Source organism: Nomia melanderi, chromosome 7, assembly GCF_051020985.1.
Source record: "Nomia melanderi isolate GNS246 chromosome 7, iyNomMela1, whole genome shotgun sequence".
Lineage (NCBI taxonomy): Eukaryota > Metazoa > Arthropoda > Insecta > Hymenoptera > Halictidae > Nomia > Nomia melanderi.
Genome location: NC_135005.1, coordinates 2433628 through 2453174, shown reverse-complemented (window position 1 = coordinate 2453174; position 19547 = coordinate 2433628). Strand labels below are relative to the sequence as shown.

Here is a 19547-nt window from a genome sequence, read left to right as displayed (position 1 = left end):
TAAACAACTCAAATTAAATATTCACCTAAAATTGAAAATCTGATAATACGATATTATAAAGCTGTTGTTCGTAACTAAATTCTTTAAGCTGCTTCGATATTAATTAAATATTTATAATAACACTGTTGTTTCAAATTTACACATTATTACCGCAAACAAGTGACTCAATAGTAATAGTATTGGAATTGAAAGTAATGGAATAATTAAAATAAGCATGCATAATTAAAATAAATATGCATACATATTTGCACTCGCAGTTCAGAAGATACAATGAAACCGAGTTAATACTTTTAATTACAGTAAAAACCACATTGCGTTATTTAGCACATTAAATTTTCATATTAATTCATAAAAACTTGAAATCTTTAATACACTTTATTGTTCATGAAACAAGTAGCAAATGCTCATTTTAAAAAGATTTGTCTTTTACCAGTAAAATTGATTATTCTGTATTTTCTTATAAAATTTATAAAAATACGTTTATTGAGTTTTCAATTTCCATATATTCTCGTGTGTATTTATATAAATCAATTTATTGAATAATTTTTCAGAAAATCGCCTGTGTCTTTTCCATAATTACGAAAGAAGAGACCCAAAATGGGTCATTTTGACCTATCTGATTGTTCTGGTGTTAAAAATATTTAAATCTGTAATTGTTAAGTCCCATAACCAAATGACATCGTTATATATCTATATAATAGTGTCTCTCAATTATTCATGTTGTTATTACGAAAAAGTATCGGAGAACTTTTAATCTCTTTGGTAGAAGTTTCTCGAGGCACGACTCAAGCAACATCGCAAATCATTCTGCGCCATTAATACGAGCTAACTACGAGCAAGGGCGTGATCCACGTTCCATATCGCACACGAATTTATCATTACCTAAGTGGACTTCTTTCGAAGTGTTATTTTTTTGTCCCGGCGTATAAATATTAATTTTATCAAGCGAAACGAGATCGAATCGATTCAGAATCCACGGACCACTGTTCCCCTTTTATCACGACACCTCGGAACCGGTAAAGTTGGTTTGAACCGGGCTATCGCAAATATTTACCCTAGCTACGCATTTAAATTTAGACCGTCCCCATCGACTGCGAAAGGTGTAGGCGCAGTCACAAGCGTTAACGTCGATTTTTTAATTTCCATGCTACGAATGAAAATATGAAAATGTGAACGTACGTTCGTATTCGAATCTGATGCGACTTTATCGTGTGTAATATTGAAATTCTATTTTATTTTTCTCGATACTTTGACTACGTATTTCTGTACAGTTCGAATGGTATGATAAAATATCCTTTAAATGTTCAAAATAATAATTATATACACTGTGAATGGTCTTGCAAGGTTGAATGCAGAATCATTTTCAAAGAAATGAGTATATGTATAAACCTTACTATATTTAAATTGTAAGAAAATGAAAGTAACAAAATAGTTACCTTTTAGTGTCATTTACAAATCTTCCAACTACTGAAAAGATGTAACTATCCATTACAGTATTGAAATAATAAAATGAATTTAATAATTATTATTTAACGTCACATGAGTTTTCTGAATGAGCACCTTTAGTAACGAGTATTTTGATCATTATAATTGGAATAAATTTCATTATAATCAGATGGCATAGGCCACCGTGTGTATAAAACGCAAAAAATGCACACACAGTTACCAATGAAAATTTAATCCAATGATATTATACAATATATTCATTCGTTGAATATACTTTCCGCATAGTTCTTACTTGCTATATTTTTTAAATCACATTTCTCAATGAGTTTTTAGACAAGTATTGAAAGTATTAAAAACCTTTTCTTAGAAAACACTATCCTTAATTAATCACATATCGAACTTTTAAGTACTAGGAAAAGAGAGAACTATGTAACATTTTGTATTGTTCAAATAATTAAATTACTTATTTGTAACGTTGAATTCTGCATATGAAAACCTGAAGTCGTCAGCATTACATTTGTTCTCAAAAAGTTAAATACCTGTATTCACAATCGTTGTTAAATCGAAAGCAAATGATGAGGATACGAATTCAAAATATTTTCCTTCGTCGAAAAAGATTAGTTATCGACTGTAATTTTACAGAAATCGGTTCAACCAGCAACGACATTATCTTCGTGGGTGTAGCGCGATTGCTGATGAAACGACCAATCACTGGAATATCAATAATAGATGCAAATAAAGACGAATACCTCACTCGGCATTTGGTGGATGGCAGAATCCTTTACTGCGACCACAGGGTGTCCGTGGTAGCTGGTTACTTAGCGGAGGAAGTCTCAGGTCTGAGCGCCTTCAATTTCATGCACAAAGACGATCTTTGGTGGGCAATGATCGCGCTTCGTCAAAGTAAGATCACGTTAATTATTTTGTTTCATTCGTTGTTTATTGCAGTTGGACCTCGATTGACCGATTTATTATTTTTCGCGCTCTCTGTCGTTTAAAGTCTTGATTATTCATTTAATAATTTAGATTCTTTGATTATGCCTCAGGATGTACAGGATGATTCAGGAATACACGACTATACTTAAGGGGATAAACCTATACGCCAAAATAAATAAAAAATGTATGAACATATACGTCCAATGTACTTTAGTTTTCGAGCTTTGGATAATATATATGTATAAGGTGTCCCAGGTTTTAATATTCAAACTTTGTCAGTATATTCTATAGCACTAAATAAGAAAAAAGTGTTATGTTATTAAAAGAGTGTTATGTAAACATAGCTCACAGAGCACTTCATTAAAATGTTATAACAAAAACACAGAATACAATTAATATAGGCATAGTAACTGACTTGCTGTCACTGCGAGCATTGGCTCGAATAGATCAGCAATATTTACATTCACTGTGGTTATGTAAACTGTGTTAATGAACGAATGTCAAGTAATAAATACACTGATCTATTTGAGCCAATACTCGTAGTGACAGCAAGTCAGTTACTATGCCTATATTAATTGTATTCCGTGTTTTTATTATAACATTTTAATGAAGCGCTCTGTGAGCTATGTTTACATAACATTTTTTTCTTATTTAGTACCATAGAATATACTGACAAGGTTTGAACATTAAAACCTGGGGCACCTTGTATATATATAAATATGCATTGAAGTACATTGAAGAATTGATTCGGATTGTTATTCCTCCAATTGCAGCGAATAATCGAGGTTCCACTGTAATTGTATTTAATTATATTTGATTTTCTGATAATCTGAATTAATATTGTTCACAGTGTACGTTCGCGCGGAAACTTGCGGATCATCGTGTTACAGGCTACTGTCAAAAACAGGAGAATTTATTTATTTACGTAGTCACGGGTACTTAGAGCTAGACGAGGACACACAAACTGTTGTATCTTTTGTGTGCATAAATACACTAATGTCGTAAGTTTCTTGCAATTTTCAAAAATTATTTTACAATTTTATATCTTACCTTTAGTTTTTATTTATGAATATTTTTAACATAATTTTGAATTTCATAATTTTCCGATTGTCTTGCGTATTTATAATAAAACTAAAAATTCTTGTTTTAGGGAGGAAGAGGGTGAACAACTAGTACAACAAATGAAGAAAAGATTCTCAGCAACATTATCCGAATCTACATGGGAAATGATCCAAAATAGGGATGATATTCCTGCACTTGAAATGGTAAATTTTCTAATAAAGATAATTACATAAGTAACGTATACTTAACGCAAATAATATTATATATTTCAGTATGTTTGAGATTTGAAATTACTTGAATGGAACAAATTAATTTGAAAATAATACTAAAAAATAACTATTATATATATATATAATATTTCGAGAAACACCTTATATATTGAAACAAATATTAAGAAGTCGTATTTATAATAATGTTATAAAATCATATTTATATGATATTCTAGGGTTCAGATTCCCAGCAGTCCAGTACAAGGAGTAGCGTAGGAGATCCCACCGTAGTTGAAGACGCCATCGCGCATTTGGTCAGCGCCTTATCAACATCCGTTTCAGATATTCGTCTTTCAACGTCACCTGTACCAGACGAACAATACGTGAAAGCTGCTATAGTCTCGCAGCATTTACCACCTGTTGCTGCACAAGCCAGCAAAATCGGCATTAAGTCTATAGATCACTGTTTGATGGTGCAAGGCAAAGATGATCGGAACACAAAGGACGAAGCAAAAAGTAACAATAAACAACTGGTTCACCTGAACGAACGACAAGACAGTCCTGGGTCATCAGGGAAATTGATGAGCATCAAAATCAAAGAAGAGGAAACAATATCTGAAGATGTCAATACCATTATTGCTACAAATGACACGACTGTGGAACCGTACATAAATCTTCCACGCGATCCTGAAACATCTGATTTGGACATTCCTCTAAGTATAGACATATTGAATCCTGGAAGTGTAGTTGAAGAACCCATTGTAAATAGCATCGTTGACGATATTATCATCCCTGATTCTAAACAAAGTCACTACTCCAGCAAAAGGAAACACAACGAGGAAAATGACAGGATAACTTCTAACAAGAAAAGGCATAGTAGCACTTCTTACGTTGCTGTAGATACTACTGAAGATCCGCAAAATGTTTCCTACGTTGATCCCGAACTATTCGTTGACGAACCTCAGGATTATCAGGACTTAAATTCATTGACTGACCTAATTAACTCACGTTACGATGATGAAAAATTTCCCGACCAAGGTATTTTTACCTTATTGATTTCATTATTTTCATTTATAAATTTTGTTATTTTAATAAATATTAAATCACTACCTTGTAGTAATTCTTCTTTTTTAATAAATGTTTTTTGTTTGTTGTTTCAGATCTCATAGTAAAGATGATCTTAGGAAGTGAAGTTCATTCTAATGGTACGTATAGATATATAATGTATAACCTTGAATTTGAAATAATAGTGGGAAGATATTTTACTTTCTCTGCTTGACCCTGTTACTCCTTAAAAATTACTTGAGAAAATGTATTAATTAAGAGGAAGGAATGTAAAAGAAACAAGCAGTGTGAATAACCTTTCTTCGCATCATAATGTCTGCTTTCTTATCACAAATTGTACATTTTAGTTCGTGTAAATGAACTGGATTTTAACTTACATTTTTAGATACCTTCAATGGGACTAGGGTACCTGAACTAGAAGATAATGTAAGTATACATCGTCTAATATAGTGAAAGAATGTATTGATTATTGCATGTAAATTTTGTTAATTCTGAAACATAAAACCATTTTAATTGTAAATTAAATGGGCTCCTCTATTTAAGTGAACGATTTCACTTAGATTAAAATTTAAATTTCGTTGCACACATTCTAATGATAGATTTTCTATTTAAAGCATCGCTGAACTTATAAATTCTTTATTCATTATTAGTGTTTGCTTAAATAAACTCATTTAGTATTATTATTATTATTATTAGACCGAACATATAAATGGTCAAAATGGTTAGTATAAGATTAATATTGTTTTATGATACAGGCACTCAGTGAGCAGCTAATGAGGGAACACATACAGCTGAGCGAGAACATGGCGTTACGGGAATCACAAGTGAATATCCTAGCACGAAATATGACGAACCCTGCCAAAATGGCAAGTTTGAAAACGTTAAAGGTAATTATAAAAATTTGTTGTAACGCAGAGATAATACTATCATACGAGAAAAAATAAAACACTGTTTCTTTTTATTACAGGCCGAACATAACAGACAGAAACAAGACCTTAAAACGCTAACGCAAGATCTCCATAATCATATCACGATATCACGTAATCACAACATTGGGGTGTAAAAAAATATTAAAAAATATTACTTAAAGTGTGTAGCCTAAAATGTTGTTTCCAAACAAGCAACAAAACCAGGGTCAAACACATCAAAAGAAGCTATGATTCTACATAGAAGAACAGTGCACTAAAAGGAAAACTGAAATTGAAACTGCTGAAGTGAAATTGTACGTTGATTATTCCAGTGATGTACAGCAACTTAGTCCTCTTTAAAATACCAGTGACAATATGGTAAATGAAGAAATGACTTCTAGTTACACATCAACAATCGAGAACAATACAACGATGACTATTTGTATTATTTTGCCACTCAGCAAGGAAAAAATATTCATCTATTATTACGAAAAAGGATTACATCGATCACGGAAACTTCAATCTCTTTGCATAGAAAAAAGAGGAACAGTATCGTGAACAAAACATAGACAAAATAGTCAGCATATAAATTCTATGCTGCATAGAGGTGTAGACTCTGTATTGCACGAACGGATTATGGACGTTGTATCCAACTTGATTCTTGGCGCAAACATGATCGATCGTTACACTTCGTTAATGGTATCCACGAATTTACGAATGTGAATCGTGTTATAAAAGACGATCGTGTCCGTGTTACATATTCGAAGGTCCAATGTTGCGCAATTTTTAAAGTTTATGATAGGTAACTTGTAAATAGTGTGGAGTCAATTTAAAAATGGCCGTGCTGTTTGTCTGGGCTTCAACACTGTTTTATCAGGTCATTGCATGGCCAAAATCATGAACTATTTCCATGTCGAATAAATCGCAGTATATAAGCATATATATCGGATGGATACAGCACCAGTTTTGTTTAAACATCCTACTCGCTTTAGGATGTGAACTAATACAAGAGAAAAGTATAATGCCATTGAAATTCAATTTGAATCTTACTGGTAAGAGCAAATTGGCAGTACAAAATATATATCTTACACAAAAAGATGTTTCCAAAAGAAAGAACGTACTATTAAAAAACGTACTATTAAAAAAAATATTAGATACATGATTGTATCTAACTTTTATTATTGTTACACGAGTACGGTAACAATCAAATTGTAAATTGTCTCGAATCATGAATACATTATCAATCTCTTTTTCTTTTAAAAGAAAAATGCATTCATAAATGTGTGAACTGCTAATTTTGTTATATATACATATATACATATATACATATATATATATATATATATATATATATATATATATATATATATGTATGCACTATTTGTAACACATGCATGCATTTTACATATTAATTTGTTATTTTTACAAATTTTTTACTTTATCGAGAAATATTAATGTAAACAAAACTATCCTCTTGTTTCACTAAGTGAGGTCGATATTATCGATCCCATTAAGTGAATAAAGGAATGTTGTATTTTGTGTTTACAACCGTTCTGTTATTGCGAATTTTTAGACTTTACTGGCCTCGTTATCCACCCAATATTATGTTACTTTATATTACTTTATTTAATTGCACTTAAGCTTTAGTATCTATTGATCAGAGTAGCATAATAATTCCCGCGATTACCTGATGCGCAATTATAAGTAAATGGCGATGTAGCTAAAAGCTACACGTTGACAAAAGAATGAATAAGCATAATCGTGCGAATGAATTTACAATTCATCAGTAAAAAAAATGTGGTAAAATATATAAGTTGAAATGATGCGCATAAAAAGTTACAAACGCGCATTCTATATGGACATGTTCAGCATCTATGAATAAGGTCGTTGTTTCGCATACTCATTATCATTTCTTCAAATACAAAAACATCCAAGGGAAGATAAATCGCATCTCGAAGTTTAGTTTTGCATTCGAATTTTAACTAGTAACTATCAGTCAAACTATCTATCAGTTAATGATCCTGTACATTTTTTGGATTGTAATAACTATCTAATTTTACATGTTAATGTCAATTAATTTAAATCACTTGGTCATCCTACTAAAGTTTTTGCATCTTATGAGGTACAGCCAGTAATATCGAATGCTATCCATTGTTATATCAAGGTTGTGTGCCATTCAAATTTGCATATTTTTCTGGACTAAATGATTTAAATTCCTCTACTAACGTGGCAGTTGGTTACAATAACCAGTTCGTCCATGACATTCATTTTCTAGGATGCAAGTCAAACATTGACTCCACATACCTTCTGTTATCGAGTACCATTTACATAGGTATGCATACTACATTCTATTTGCCAATAGCAAATAGTAGTGAGTATTATCCTAAATTGCAGCATGAAATTTCGTACTGTTATTATCTTCAGCGTTTGATGAATGCAACAATCTGCCCTATATTCTATGAACTGTGGTCATCAGAACTACCATAAAATTAGTTGACTCTTTTTGTGTTTATTGTGATACAGCCAGAAGGCATTGTAACTATCATTGAGTGAAAATTCTATAAACTTTAGTCCTTTTTATAGCCACTCCAATCAGTTTGATTTTCGATATAAGCCTGGAATACCTTTCCAGTTTATGTGATACTTGATTATGGTTTTGCAATCTAAAAACTAATAGAACCAGTCCACATTGCTTAGCATACGAGACGGTCTCATCAGTTTCTGATAAATAACAGTCCCTCTTCACAAGTAATGTCTGCCTTTTAAAATGCTTTCTGTACAAATTTCACTCCTGTATGCATAATAATTACAGCTATTACATACAATTATTACTGCAGTACACGATAATCGGCTCAAGTTCAGCTACGTGACGCTGTGTTGTCTCCGGAATTCACTACCTCAACTGCCTGAATAAATGGCGGTCACAAAATGGCGCGTCGCCGGCTGCACTTCCCGTGCGCGTAAGCTCGTTGTTTCGAATAGTCGTTAGCATTTTTCAACAGCCGCGATTAAATAAATCTATATATATACACGTGAATATATATATATATGGATAGATCGTCTAGTTCCATTTCCCTATGTACAAGAATAAATAAGGCTGATACTGTAAATAAGAATTCCGAATCGTCTCAGCGGAACAATGATTTCCGCTTGTGAGAAATCACTGCTCCCTATATTTTTTCCTTTTCTTTCTTCATCGTTCATTCGTATTGTACACATACTTTGCAAATCGTGTGCTATTTCCCAAATACTTTAAAGAGGTTTGTTTTTTCATGCGTACAGACACCAGTTGATAGTGTCAGGATATGATTTAGAGTTATAACGTAAACTATTAATCATGTATTAATATACGGGCAGCCTCCCTTTACTCCCCCAACCCCCTTTTCCATAATTTTCCATTTTGAAAAACACGACAACGAACGGCTCGCCGTTCCTTAGATGCACCTTATGTCTCCTAGGGCAACATTATATATTTATGGTGGATTCAAGTTATTCTTGAAGATGAATATTCGTACTATTTTATAAGCTTGATGACTTATACCGTGAATTGTTATTGTAAATTGCGTATTTATTTTGAGCATAAACGATGTTCACACAGTGTACAGGCAGGGAGCATGAAATTACAAAAGGAGGGGATTATTCACGTATGATTCTTTACATATTGTACACATCATATTCATTGTAAAAATTGTCGTTATACCGTTTTTATGTCATTGACATCAATGTTGAGCGTTCTCGGGGCGGATCGTCGTTCGAGTTCCATTCACCTAGGAGACCGTAGATCCTTTTATCTAAGATTGTTCCAACGATCTACGGTATTAGGAAATAAAAAGCTTGATACAAGCTGTGCTCACCTGTACTCGCCAAAAAAGTACTCCAATTGATGATCCACCTTTCAAAAATCACTCAACATTGATATGGAAAATCCAAACTTTTTTACGTGCTAGCTTATTCCTAAGGAAAATAAATGATTCTCGTGTAATCCATCGTATCGTGGGCGTTTTAGTTAAGTGAATGGCAGACTTTCAAATTCGTCATGATCATTGTAGTACAAACAGCAAGTTTTCAAGCGTCTGTGTTTAGTGTCACTCTCACCCTTTTAATCTATCGAGCGAGAAAAAGGAAAGATATTGTAAATGTGTTTCGTGATCCTCGGCGACTCGAGCTTAACCATCTCTGAAAAGAAAGCACTGTGCGCGGACACAATTTCTACGGTTAATCGTTATTTAAGAATTACAAATTGAGAAAAAAATATATGGTATCTATGATATCTCGTTAACTAAAGAAAAGATATTGTAAGTATAATACACTTAACTGATTTTCATATATTGCAGTAAGATTAACGTTTCGAAACTGAATGCACTAGTAATTTTACAGGAGTAATGTACCAAAAACTGTCATACGAAGTGATGATATATATATATATATTTAAAATAAAAGAAATTTTAATCATTTGTTACATAATCATGCGTTGTGTAGATTTCTTGAGATGAGATCACCGTGTGATCGAAATTTTTTAAAACTGCATGAAACAGTTTTTAACCCTTCATTTTATTGTACAGGTGAATAATGTGAAATGGCAGTTGTTGGTAAATTACCGTGTACAAATATTCGTCATTAATAGTCGGAAACGTGTAACACTAGCTGGTCAACAGGAAAAAAAGCACATCGTAAGCGAAAACATGAAACATTTCATTTTCAGCAATTTTACACGATCGTACCGTGCGAATATCGGTGTGACATAAACAGACGGCACTACAGAATTCGCTAAGCTAACGTTTAATCTTACGACTTTGTAAATACTACCTTTGTTATATTTTGTACTCTGCTGTTTGCACATAAGTGATTTTTACAATTTCTTTCTGTAAGTTACATACGTAGGTCGTGCGCGTCCTTCTTGTGTGTTTATGCAAAGTTTATGCAAGTTGTGCTCGACACACGTATCTTTTGGAGCAGAACGCTATAAGGAATATCTTTTTGGATCAATGTTCAGATAGATTCGCAATATTTGGTTTGTATCTGTTCAACGCATTAGGCCGTACCTATCGAAAATTCTTACGTGAAACGATCGTCTCTGCGTAATCTTGTTTGGAAAAATGTAAACACCGAACTTCGAAGCGTTTCACCGCGTGCTCGTTTAATTCACCTACAAAAGGACTCGAAATTTTTCTCGTAATTACAGTATTACGCTCCCGAGCACGCGAATAATCTTATTGGTCGTTGTTCGTTAAATCAAAAAGCCAACGACTCATGTTCAAATCCTCTCGATACAACGTGTGTGTGAGTCGTTTGTATTTGCCACAAAATATTTTAGAAAGTCCTTGGCGGGCTCACTGTTCGATTAATTATAAATTTAAACGACTCACGAATCGGTACACGTCGTATATAAGAATGAAGTCTTGAGCAAGCATCTTTGAACAACCGTTTTAACTCTTAATCTCGTGTTTCCGAAACTCGTTAAACATTGTATAAATTGTCACCGTAGTTGATAAGACTGCGCAAACATGATTTTACGTTTCGCAAGCCTCTCCGAAGAGAAATGCACCTCTAAACCACCTTTTTTGAAACCTTTTGTACATGCTGTTCGAATAATTCTTGCCACGAGAAAGTGACCGATTCGCTGGACGAACGGCAAGAATTATTTAGGGGATTTTTTAGAATCTTTTTAAAAATGTAATGAGAATTAAACACACTGATTAAATGTTTGTTCCACTCCTCGTATATTTTTCGTGTTTCGTGTGAATATTTACAAGAGTCTTTGATTTGGTAAATGTTTTCGTATTAAACTTGTATTCAATTTTTTACATACACACGCACCCCCTTGTTTCCGCAGCAATGTGACAGAATAGCAAGACCGAAAGAAGATAGAAACATAGAAAAACTGTAACAATATCTTAACCCAAGAGGTGTATGACTCTTTATATTATATCAACCCGTACGTTGTCAACCGGGAATCTGAATACCCATTTCGAAACCCTTTTCTATTTAATTTTGTTCCGTTCTCGTGAAAAATTGCTTTGCATCTACATTGTCTGAACATTTTTACATCGATTTCTACTTCGAAAGTGAAGAATTTACGCAAAAATATTGTAATATTAAAATTTGACTAGTTGCAGACATTTTGGTTGCCAACGTAAAGGTTAAGAGGTGTGTGATTCTTTATGGATTGCAATAGACCGATGACAGTGTAACGAAAAACCGTTCCTCCGATCTTCCCAGCCGAAAGATGAGCGTCGATACTCGCGACAAGGGTGATTCATGCAGAAATTTATAAAAATGTTTGCAGTCAAGATCGCATAGAGCAGCGTGGAAGACGATGGACAGGAAATATCGATTCGAAGCGAGAGTTTACCATTGTATACAAACAAATTCAATTTCGAGGCGTTCGATTTCCACTTTCTAGCGAAACGAAAAGACAATTTTCTTTATCCACACTCGATTGAATCCGTCGACGATATTAACGAGACCGTTCAACGAATAAATTGCAGCACATTTTCAAAATTTCGTTTTCTAAGTGCATACATTAAAACGCGCGGGTAAAAGAAATAACTTCAAATTTACAAGCATAATTTATAACAAATTGAAAGCTTCAAAAAAGAAACGAATGGATTCTTAATATAATCGATAAAGGAATATAACGATTGGGATCATGTACACGTATAACTTGTGTCAAGACTGAATTATCAAGACTTCGTAGGAGGTGGAACATTTTTGTAAATAATACTGCCGGAAAGAAATATATGTAGAAATTATATGAAAATTTATGGACGTTGCAACCCATTGTCATTTAAATGTATTTTCCTCCTCGTCTCCTGACTGCTTCGAGAACCTCATTATTATATACATATATGTATATAATATATTCCGTATATATATATATATATATGTACGGAAAGAAAAAGAAACAGAAAGCTATGTGTATGTACATACTGGATAATGAAATATTTAAAATCACGAGTTATTTATTACACAACAGATTCTTAAAATAATTGCAAGACCCATCGGCCTGCAAAGACTAGGATTACACATCTCATCACAATTAAAATACCATCACACGGTCGACAGTACCCTTCATGTTCTTCTGTATTCGCGAATCTTTCGATTTTCTTCTAACGGTTCATTCATCCCTAACATTTGTTCGTATTATTCCTTTTCTTCTGTTTGAGCATCGGTCTAACAAAGAAGGTAATTCGTTCAGCTAAGCATCGGAGTCTGTCTCTGGATGCAAATCAGTGAAAGGGCAATCGTCCGGCGCTTCGAGATATGTTCACATTAATTGGAACCGTAGACCTTTGCCCGCTACTTCCCTTCATTCTTCTGCTAATAGACAAGAAGAAAACAAAGATGGTGACCGTTATCTATAACAAGGTTTTATTACTTCGCATCACTACCAAAATTGCAACTATGTCGTAGTTATATGTACCGTTCGAGCGACGAAGCTCCGAATCAAGTCCCCAATTGGATAGCCCCGACGAGAAACATCGAAAATTATGAGAACGAATGGAAAGAACATAGAAACTTTTGCGGAACATATTAGCCCTAAAATTTTTATGCATTTGTGGGTAGTACTCATTAGAAGAAATCAAGCGGTATCATTTTTCATTCCGTTTTTGGAATCACATTCGGAATTGGAGTTTCACATTTTAAACAATTTAACATTAAAACTTATTATATGGTTAGATATCATATTCTACAACAAGCACTGATCGGAGCAATGACAGCCATTTTAAAATTATCACCACCAATTCACTTTTGAACGTGATTCCTTTTGGAACGAATTAAAAATACCACTATTCGATTGTAACCACTGCATAGTTCTAGGACCAACACATCTTCTAGCAAGGGAACATACTGAAATGACATTCATCTATTCCCATGAAACTTTGTTAAACTACAATTCCTGGAGAAATATTTAACACATATTTTTTTAGCGTCCATCATTCATATTAAAGGGATAAAAACAATCCTCAAACTTTAGGGTAAGAAGTATATGTGGTTACAAATCTTGGATACTATTGAAGTTAGAGAAAATGTAAAAACCAACTTCAATCACAATAGCTTAAGATACAATGAAAACTTAATTATAAAAGCTTTTTTTATAATACAAAAATTCAAATGTTAATTTGTTTATATTCCTCATCTGCATATTCTTTTATGGATACTTTTTATACGCAAATATACAGTCAAATGTATGAACATTTGAGCAGAGAAATAATACAACGTTTTTTAATGTATTATTTAAATAAATGAGGCTTTCTAAAATCTGGTTGCATAGCTAGAGTCCATATTAAAAAATACACCATGCTGTCTGTTACAGAGTTTTAACTACAGTAATCTCAAAGATATTTCATCTACATGAATGATGACTAGTAAAAAAAATACTTGTCAACTATTTTTCTAAAAGCTACTTTCTATCAAAATTACATAAAAATCGCCAGATGTTACGTCAATATGTTCCCTGGTAGAAAGTAACAATGTTCTCACTTTCATTGCTTTATATGATCAGCTTCACTCACAATATCAGTCCGGTGTATTGAGAAAGAAAAGGTGACGGACATAAACGTATTGAGAAGTACTTATACAGGTTTCGTTCACTTTTTATTTCTTGGCATCACGCACGATCTTATTCTAGTCTGACGACGCTGTTATGAAATTTTTAAAGACAATGTGAGCGTGGAAGAGAAAAAATGTCGGAATCGCAGCAATGACACGTACACACGCGGATGATATTAATTTGTACCTGTATGAGAAAATAATCGGAAAGGCACGATACTCGAGGCGATCTCAATCAAAGGCACGTATAATTGATAGACGATGCTTGTAGACAGAGTCCCTTAGCAATGAGTAAGCACTTGTAGTTTGTCTCTCAATTTTTATTCAACATACTGTAGAATCGAGCGGCTTAAGATGTGTAAGCGTGGATCAAATCCCAAGCAAGTAAGTAATCGTAGAAACGTTTCCTTATCGTAAACGAAAAACTGATGAATTTTGTTTAAACCAGATCTGAAATTCTCTAAACGTAATGAGTCGAAAAAAGGTTCGTGAATTTATAGGATGCATAATACTTACAAAATTCAATTGGAAAATAATGCTTAACTTGATCAAAATATTAACGATAACTGTACAACAAGGCGCCATCTTAAATTTTGATAACGAAAGCGTCTTTCTTTGAAAGAAAAACAGTTTTAGGTTTCAAAACACTTCTTTTTAAATCTTTCTTAAAATGTGAAACATTTATAGTAGAACACATTGTACAAACATGAAATTATGAATGCATTAAACAGTATTTTGATTGACACTAGGTATTGAAATCTAAAACTGCTCCTGATTCTGGTAATGTTAGTTTCTCAGTTTACCGTAAAAGATAAGCGCAAGAGAGGAAACAAATGTTCGAAAAAACAGTCGCGATAATTTATATTAATTAAATTTGAATATGAAAAGTTGTTACAAATATCTATATGTTTTACTATGAAGTCACTTTTGACATAATTATACAAAGTTTTGCAGCTTTGGTGATCAAATAGTTCCAATACGTATATATAGGAATGAAGCATAACTGTGTATGTAATAAGTATCTATTGAAACTTTATTTGAAACTAAACAGATACCTAAATATAAAATATCAATTGCATTCATTTCAATTGTCGAACATTTTTATCATTGAATTATCGTAGCGATCTCCGTACAAATTTCGCCTACTAGTTAACTTATTTAACCCCCCATAACCGGATATGACCTTCAGGTTACATTATTATCACTATACACCTTGATCATTTATTTTATTTTTGGTCATAATAAGGCGATTGCAATTAAGTAATAAATTAATTTAAACTTTTATACACACAACTATAAACCATGCATGCTATTATAACTCCAAAATAACAAATCATATTAATTATAATGAAACTATTAAAACTGCTAAATACATTGTTAACTTGTATTTAGAGGTTGTCATTTGCTAATTTCACGTTATATAAATGTTTTTACAATCGCGAACAAAATTCAGTCTATAGAGGGTTAAAAAGATGCGAAACACCTTTTACCTACTTAATCATCGCTCCACAAACTTTTCACTTCCATTCAGTGTGTAAATAAAATTCTAATAACAACAATAGCATCCATTGATCGCGATGGTTAAAGTATCGAACTTCTTAATCTTATAAACTTTTTAAAACATTCTTTGTTCTATCATAATTTTATCCATAATAAAAGCAATATTATTTCAATTATTCTAAACCCCTACAACGCCGTTTGAAATAAAAACACTCTTCTTCCTTTTCTCCATTCATAGAGGAAGATGCTGTCACAGTTTGACTACTCAAGCCTGTTTGTTAAATAGATTTATTCAATGTTGCAAGCATTATTTGTCCTATAAATCGTGAACCAATTTTTTAACAATGAATACATGATTCTCGTCCATGACGAAATGGAGCCGTTTAACAACATTAGAACCCTACGTACGAGACTGTCACGAGAACTCGCGAGAATGAACCGACAAACGGTAAAGCGGTACAAATTAATAATCGCAATTTACAATCCGGGCATCGTTATTCTCTTGCTCATCGTTTCGGTGCGTGCGATTTGATTCGTGTAATGACCGCGCGAACGTTTCACGGGAAAACGCTTTCGTTGCGGCATTGTAAAGCCTGATTCACAGTAGCGGTCAACGATTCGATCAAATCAAGTCAGAACATAGCCAGTCATGACCGTTGCCAATGTAATGACATATTACCAACGAAAGCATTCAGTGTTGACGGTGCGGTCAAATTAACCCTTTGTTCTATAATTTCTTTCACAACTGTTCTTGATAAAACTACTTCATGGTTACAGATTTAAAAGAACAAAAATAAGTTGATACTTATTCTATGTCTATGTTTAATCTAAAGATTAAGGATCGATAATAGACAAGTAATGTTTCATTTATATGAAAAATAAATAAATAACGTTTCGATTTGTCGAATTCTAACTCGATATTATAGGGGAAAGGATTAAACTAAATTTATTGATCGTCGAATATGTTTGCCGGTAATTAAAGAGAAACTTCACCGAATTTAATTTGATTGGGAGCTGTTGACAGTCGAACACGATCATGGATGACGAGGAATTATTAGAATTTGTATGAAAAAATAATGAATTAGACGATTTTAGCCACCATATTCTTGCACATGATTCATTGCATGAAATAAAAATATAGATGGACATCTACATGAAGTACGAAGTAAAAAGTTTGACTTCTTTGTAGCGCTTACGCAACATCCGATTTATTCAAAAATTCTCGTCTCTTATTACCGTAATAAAATCTTCTCCTCATCCAAAATCATTAAATAATTCAATGTATTTATTAAGTATTAAATAATAAAATTTATTTGTTAAATATTAAATAATAAAATTTATTAAATTATGTTTAGAAAACATTGCTTCGTTCTCGAGCGAAGGAACAGGGATTCGATTGTGTTTGATCGTTGAATGCGAATGCTTCGCTAAAGTTCTTAACCTTTAGCATATTCTTTAACTTTCGCTGCTAAGCTAAAATATTGCATCCCACTGTAAGTGCCGATTTACTTTGAAGATAATAAATTGATAATAGCAAAATAGTTTTTTGCTTTGATCAATGAACAACATTAATTTTTATTAAATTAATCTAGAAATCTTCATTACGAGTCTCACTCGTATAGTATGGAAAGGGGCGTGTGGGGGGGGGGGGGGGGGGTTAACCCATTTGCATCTAATAATGCTAATATACGCTCAATTTCGTTGGCCATTATCACAAGAGCTTTGAGTGTGACGTTAAATTTTCCATTATCTAGAAAATAAAAATGGAGGGCGTTATCGGAAATAAAAGTAGTATTTCCGATAGTAGTAGTTCTGTTTACTTGTCGTAATTTTTCTACTTAAATAAAATTAAAAATCAGATTGGTGATAAGGGCCTCCTTTTTCATACTTCCTTTTGATCTAAATGGGTTAACCGCGAACGATCGTGATCTGACGGTAAATATCGTTGGCCGCTAGTGTGAATCAAGCCTTGATCGATACAATTGATACAGAGAGGCCAATGTGCGTTTCGATTTATAACGGTCGTTTGCGACGTGAACGAAGGACTCGCGGAATCGAAGATCATCATAAACGTCACGCCTTAATCGTTAACAACGTAATCTATAATTAACGATTCCTCCGGAAAGAAAGATAGAAAAATATATGAGTCTCTAAATACCCATACGATAAAATATGTTCTCCTTTTTTCCTTGGCGCGCGTTCCGAGATCGCTCCGTTTTGCGATCCTCCCTCGGTTTCTCTCTTTTCCTTTTTCCATTCGTTGCCATTGATAAACGTAATCGGGCGGCGAAAGCAATTCGAAACAACACAGTCGACGGTCGAACGAAGAAGAGAACGAAAGAAAAAAGAAGGAAACCGTCGCCGACACGACGAAGAAAACGGAAAAACCACCGCGGTGTTTTCCTTTCTCCTCTTTTCGTCTTTTTTTATCGTTTTCCATTTTCTTTAATATCGGAACGATCCACACTATTGTCGTTTATCTTTCTACGTGTCGCTATACGGTTATCTTGGTCGAAGGATCGAAGGGTTAGCGATTAGTTCCTTATCGGTAATAATTAGTGTACGTGTAAGTCGAATATTAAAGATTTCTCATTCGGTGTTCAACCCACGTTCTGTCGCGTAACAAAAATGCGAAAATCATCCGTGATCCATGAATCCGTCGGTGATAGATCGTCTGTTGTGTGTGGTGGAGGGATCGGAGGTGAAAGAAGGGGAATGTGTCAACGCAAACGCTCAGATCTATGAGTAAATAATTAACTCTTCGAAGTAAAAGAGAAAGAAGAAAAATAACACTGGAATCTGTCCCGTCGTGACGCTTTCCGAAGTTGCTCGGTACATACGTATGTATACACACAGATACACATATCTACTTGCATATGTGTCATGTAATTGCACATATACACCTGTACCATATGCGTATCTATTTTAACCTACACGCTAATGGTAAGAAATATGAGACCAGGTTACTGTACCAATGAAAATGGAAAATATTATCCTGTAAAGATTTAATGAGACTCGTATATCAAAATGGAACACAAATAATTCATATTAACTATCGACTCCACAAGTTTTATTAGTTTGTTAGAAAATAATATTGTTCCGTTTTCATCGATCGTAAGTCTTGGTCCAGTATTTCTCATCGGCAGCGTGTGTTCGTACCGATATACATAGAGATGTATATCAACACGTACATGTGTATGCATGTTCCTTTTAATTGGGTGTCTGATACGCGTTTGTCATTTTGTATCTACAGCTAAGGGCAGTATGTACAAGGGTCAAAGGAATGTGTGTTTTTATCATTTCTTCCGTAGCCGCTATAGAACAGGCCAGCAGTACGATCTATTCGATATAGATATCCTCTATTGGGAAAGCAGTCTCGATGAACTTCGTGTAGAACCGATGGAAAGCACGCCTGCGGAGAGAATATCGTTGCTTAAAATTCAACGTCAGATGCGTTTTATAGTAAAGAGTTTGTAGAAATTTTCAGTAGAATTCAAAGAAATTTAAAAAAATGGTCGTTTATGTCAGGTGGTCCACTAAATACCAATTATCTTAATAAAATGTATAAGTTAAAATAAAATATAGAAGAGAGCATTGAATAAGAATTTAGAATGATTAAGTTACATTTTTTTTCATTTTCATTAATATCAATTGTTATAATAAAAGATTCACACGAAAATAGACTTATGTTTCACTATTTAATGCTAATGGATTTTAGTGTTTTTGTTAGTTCTTCAGATGTAGATGTTAACAAAATTTACACGAATTTATTAGAATCTGTTCTAATAAGAAATTCAATTTTCTAAAAATCTATTTAATTACTCATCAATTTTTTCAATCATAACCATGACTATATACGTAGATACGT

At 33.3% G+C, this 19547-nt stretch overlaps 2 protein-coding genes across 8 annotated transcripts in view; one reads left to right on the top strand and one right to left on the bottom strand.

Annotated features, from left to right (window-relative positions):
• Positions 1-9283, top strand: part of LOC116424323 (uncharacterized) — a 141865-nt gene extending 132582 nt beyond the window's left edge. For all 3 annotated transcript variants that reach the window (XM_031970589.2, XM_031970590.2, XM_031970588.2), the window contains 8 exons: positions 2089-2349; positions 3233-3383; positions 3533-3647; positions 3890-4691; positions 4814-4858; positions 5104-5144; positions 5474-5605; positions 5686-9283. In XM_031970589.2, the coding sequence (XP_031826449.1) occupies positions 2089-2349; positions 3233-3383; positions 3533-3647; positions 3890-4691; positions 4814-4858; positions 5104-5144; positions 5474-5605; positions 5686-5781 (1643 nt within the window). In that variant the 3' untranslated portion in view covers positions 5782-9283. The remainder of the gene's footprint in view (positions 1-2088; positions 2350-3232; positions 3384-3532; positions 3648-3889; positions 4692-4813; positions 4859-5103; positions 5145-5473; positions 5606-5685) is intronic.
• The window catches only part of Aplip1 (JNK-interacting protein Aplip1), a 29507-nt gene continuing 19133 nt past the window's right edge, over positions 9174-19547 (bottom strand). For all 5 annotated transcript variants that reach the window (XM_031970259.2, XM_031970255.2, XM_031970257.2 and 2 more), the window contains exon 8: positions 9174-19091. In XM_031970259.2, the coding sequence (XP_031826119.1) occupies positions 19019-19091 (73 nt within the window). In that variant the 3' untranslated portion in view covers positions 9174-19018. The remainder of the gene's footprint in view (positions 19092-19547) is intronic.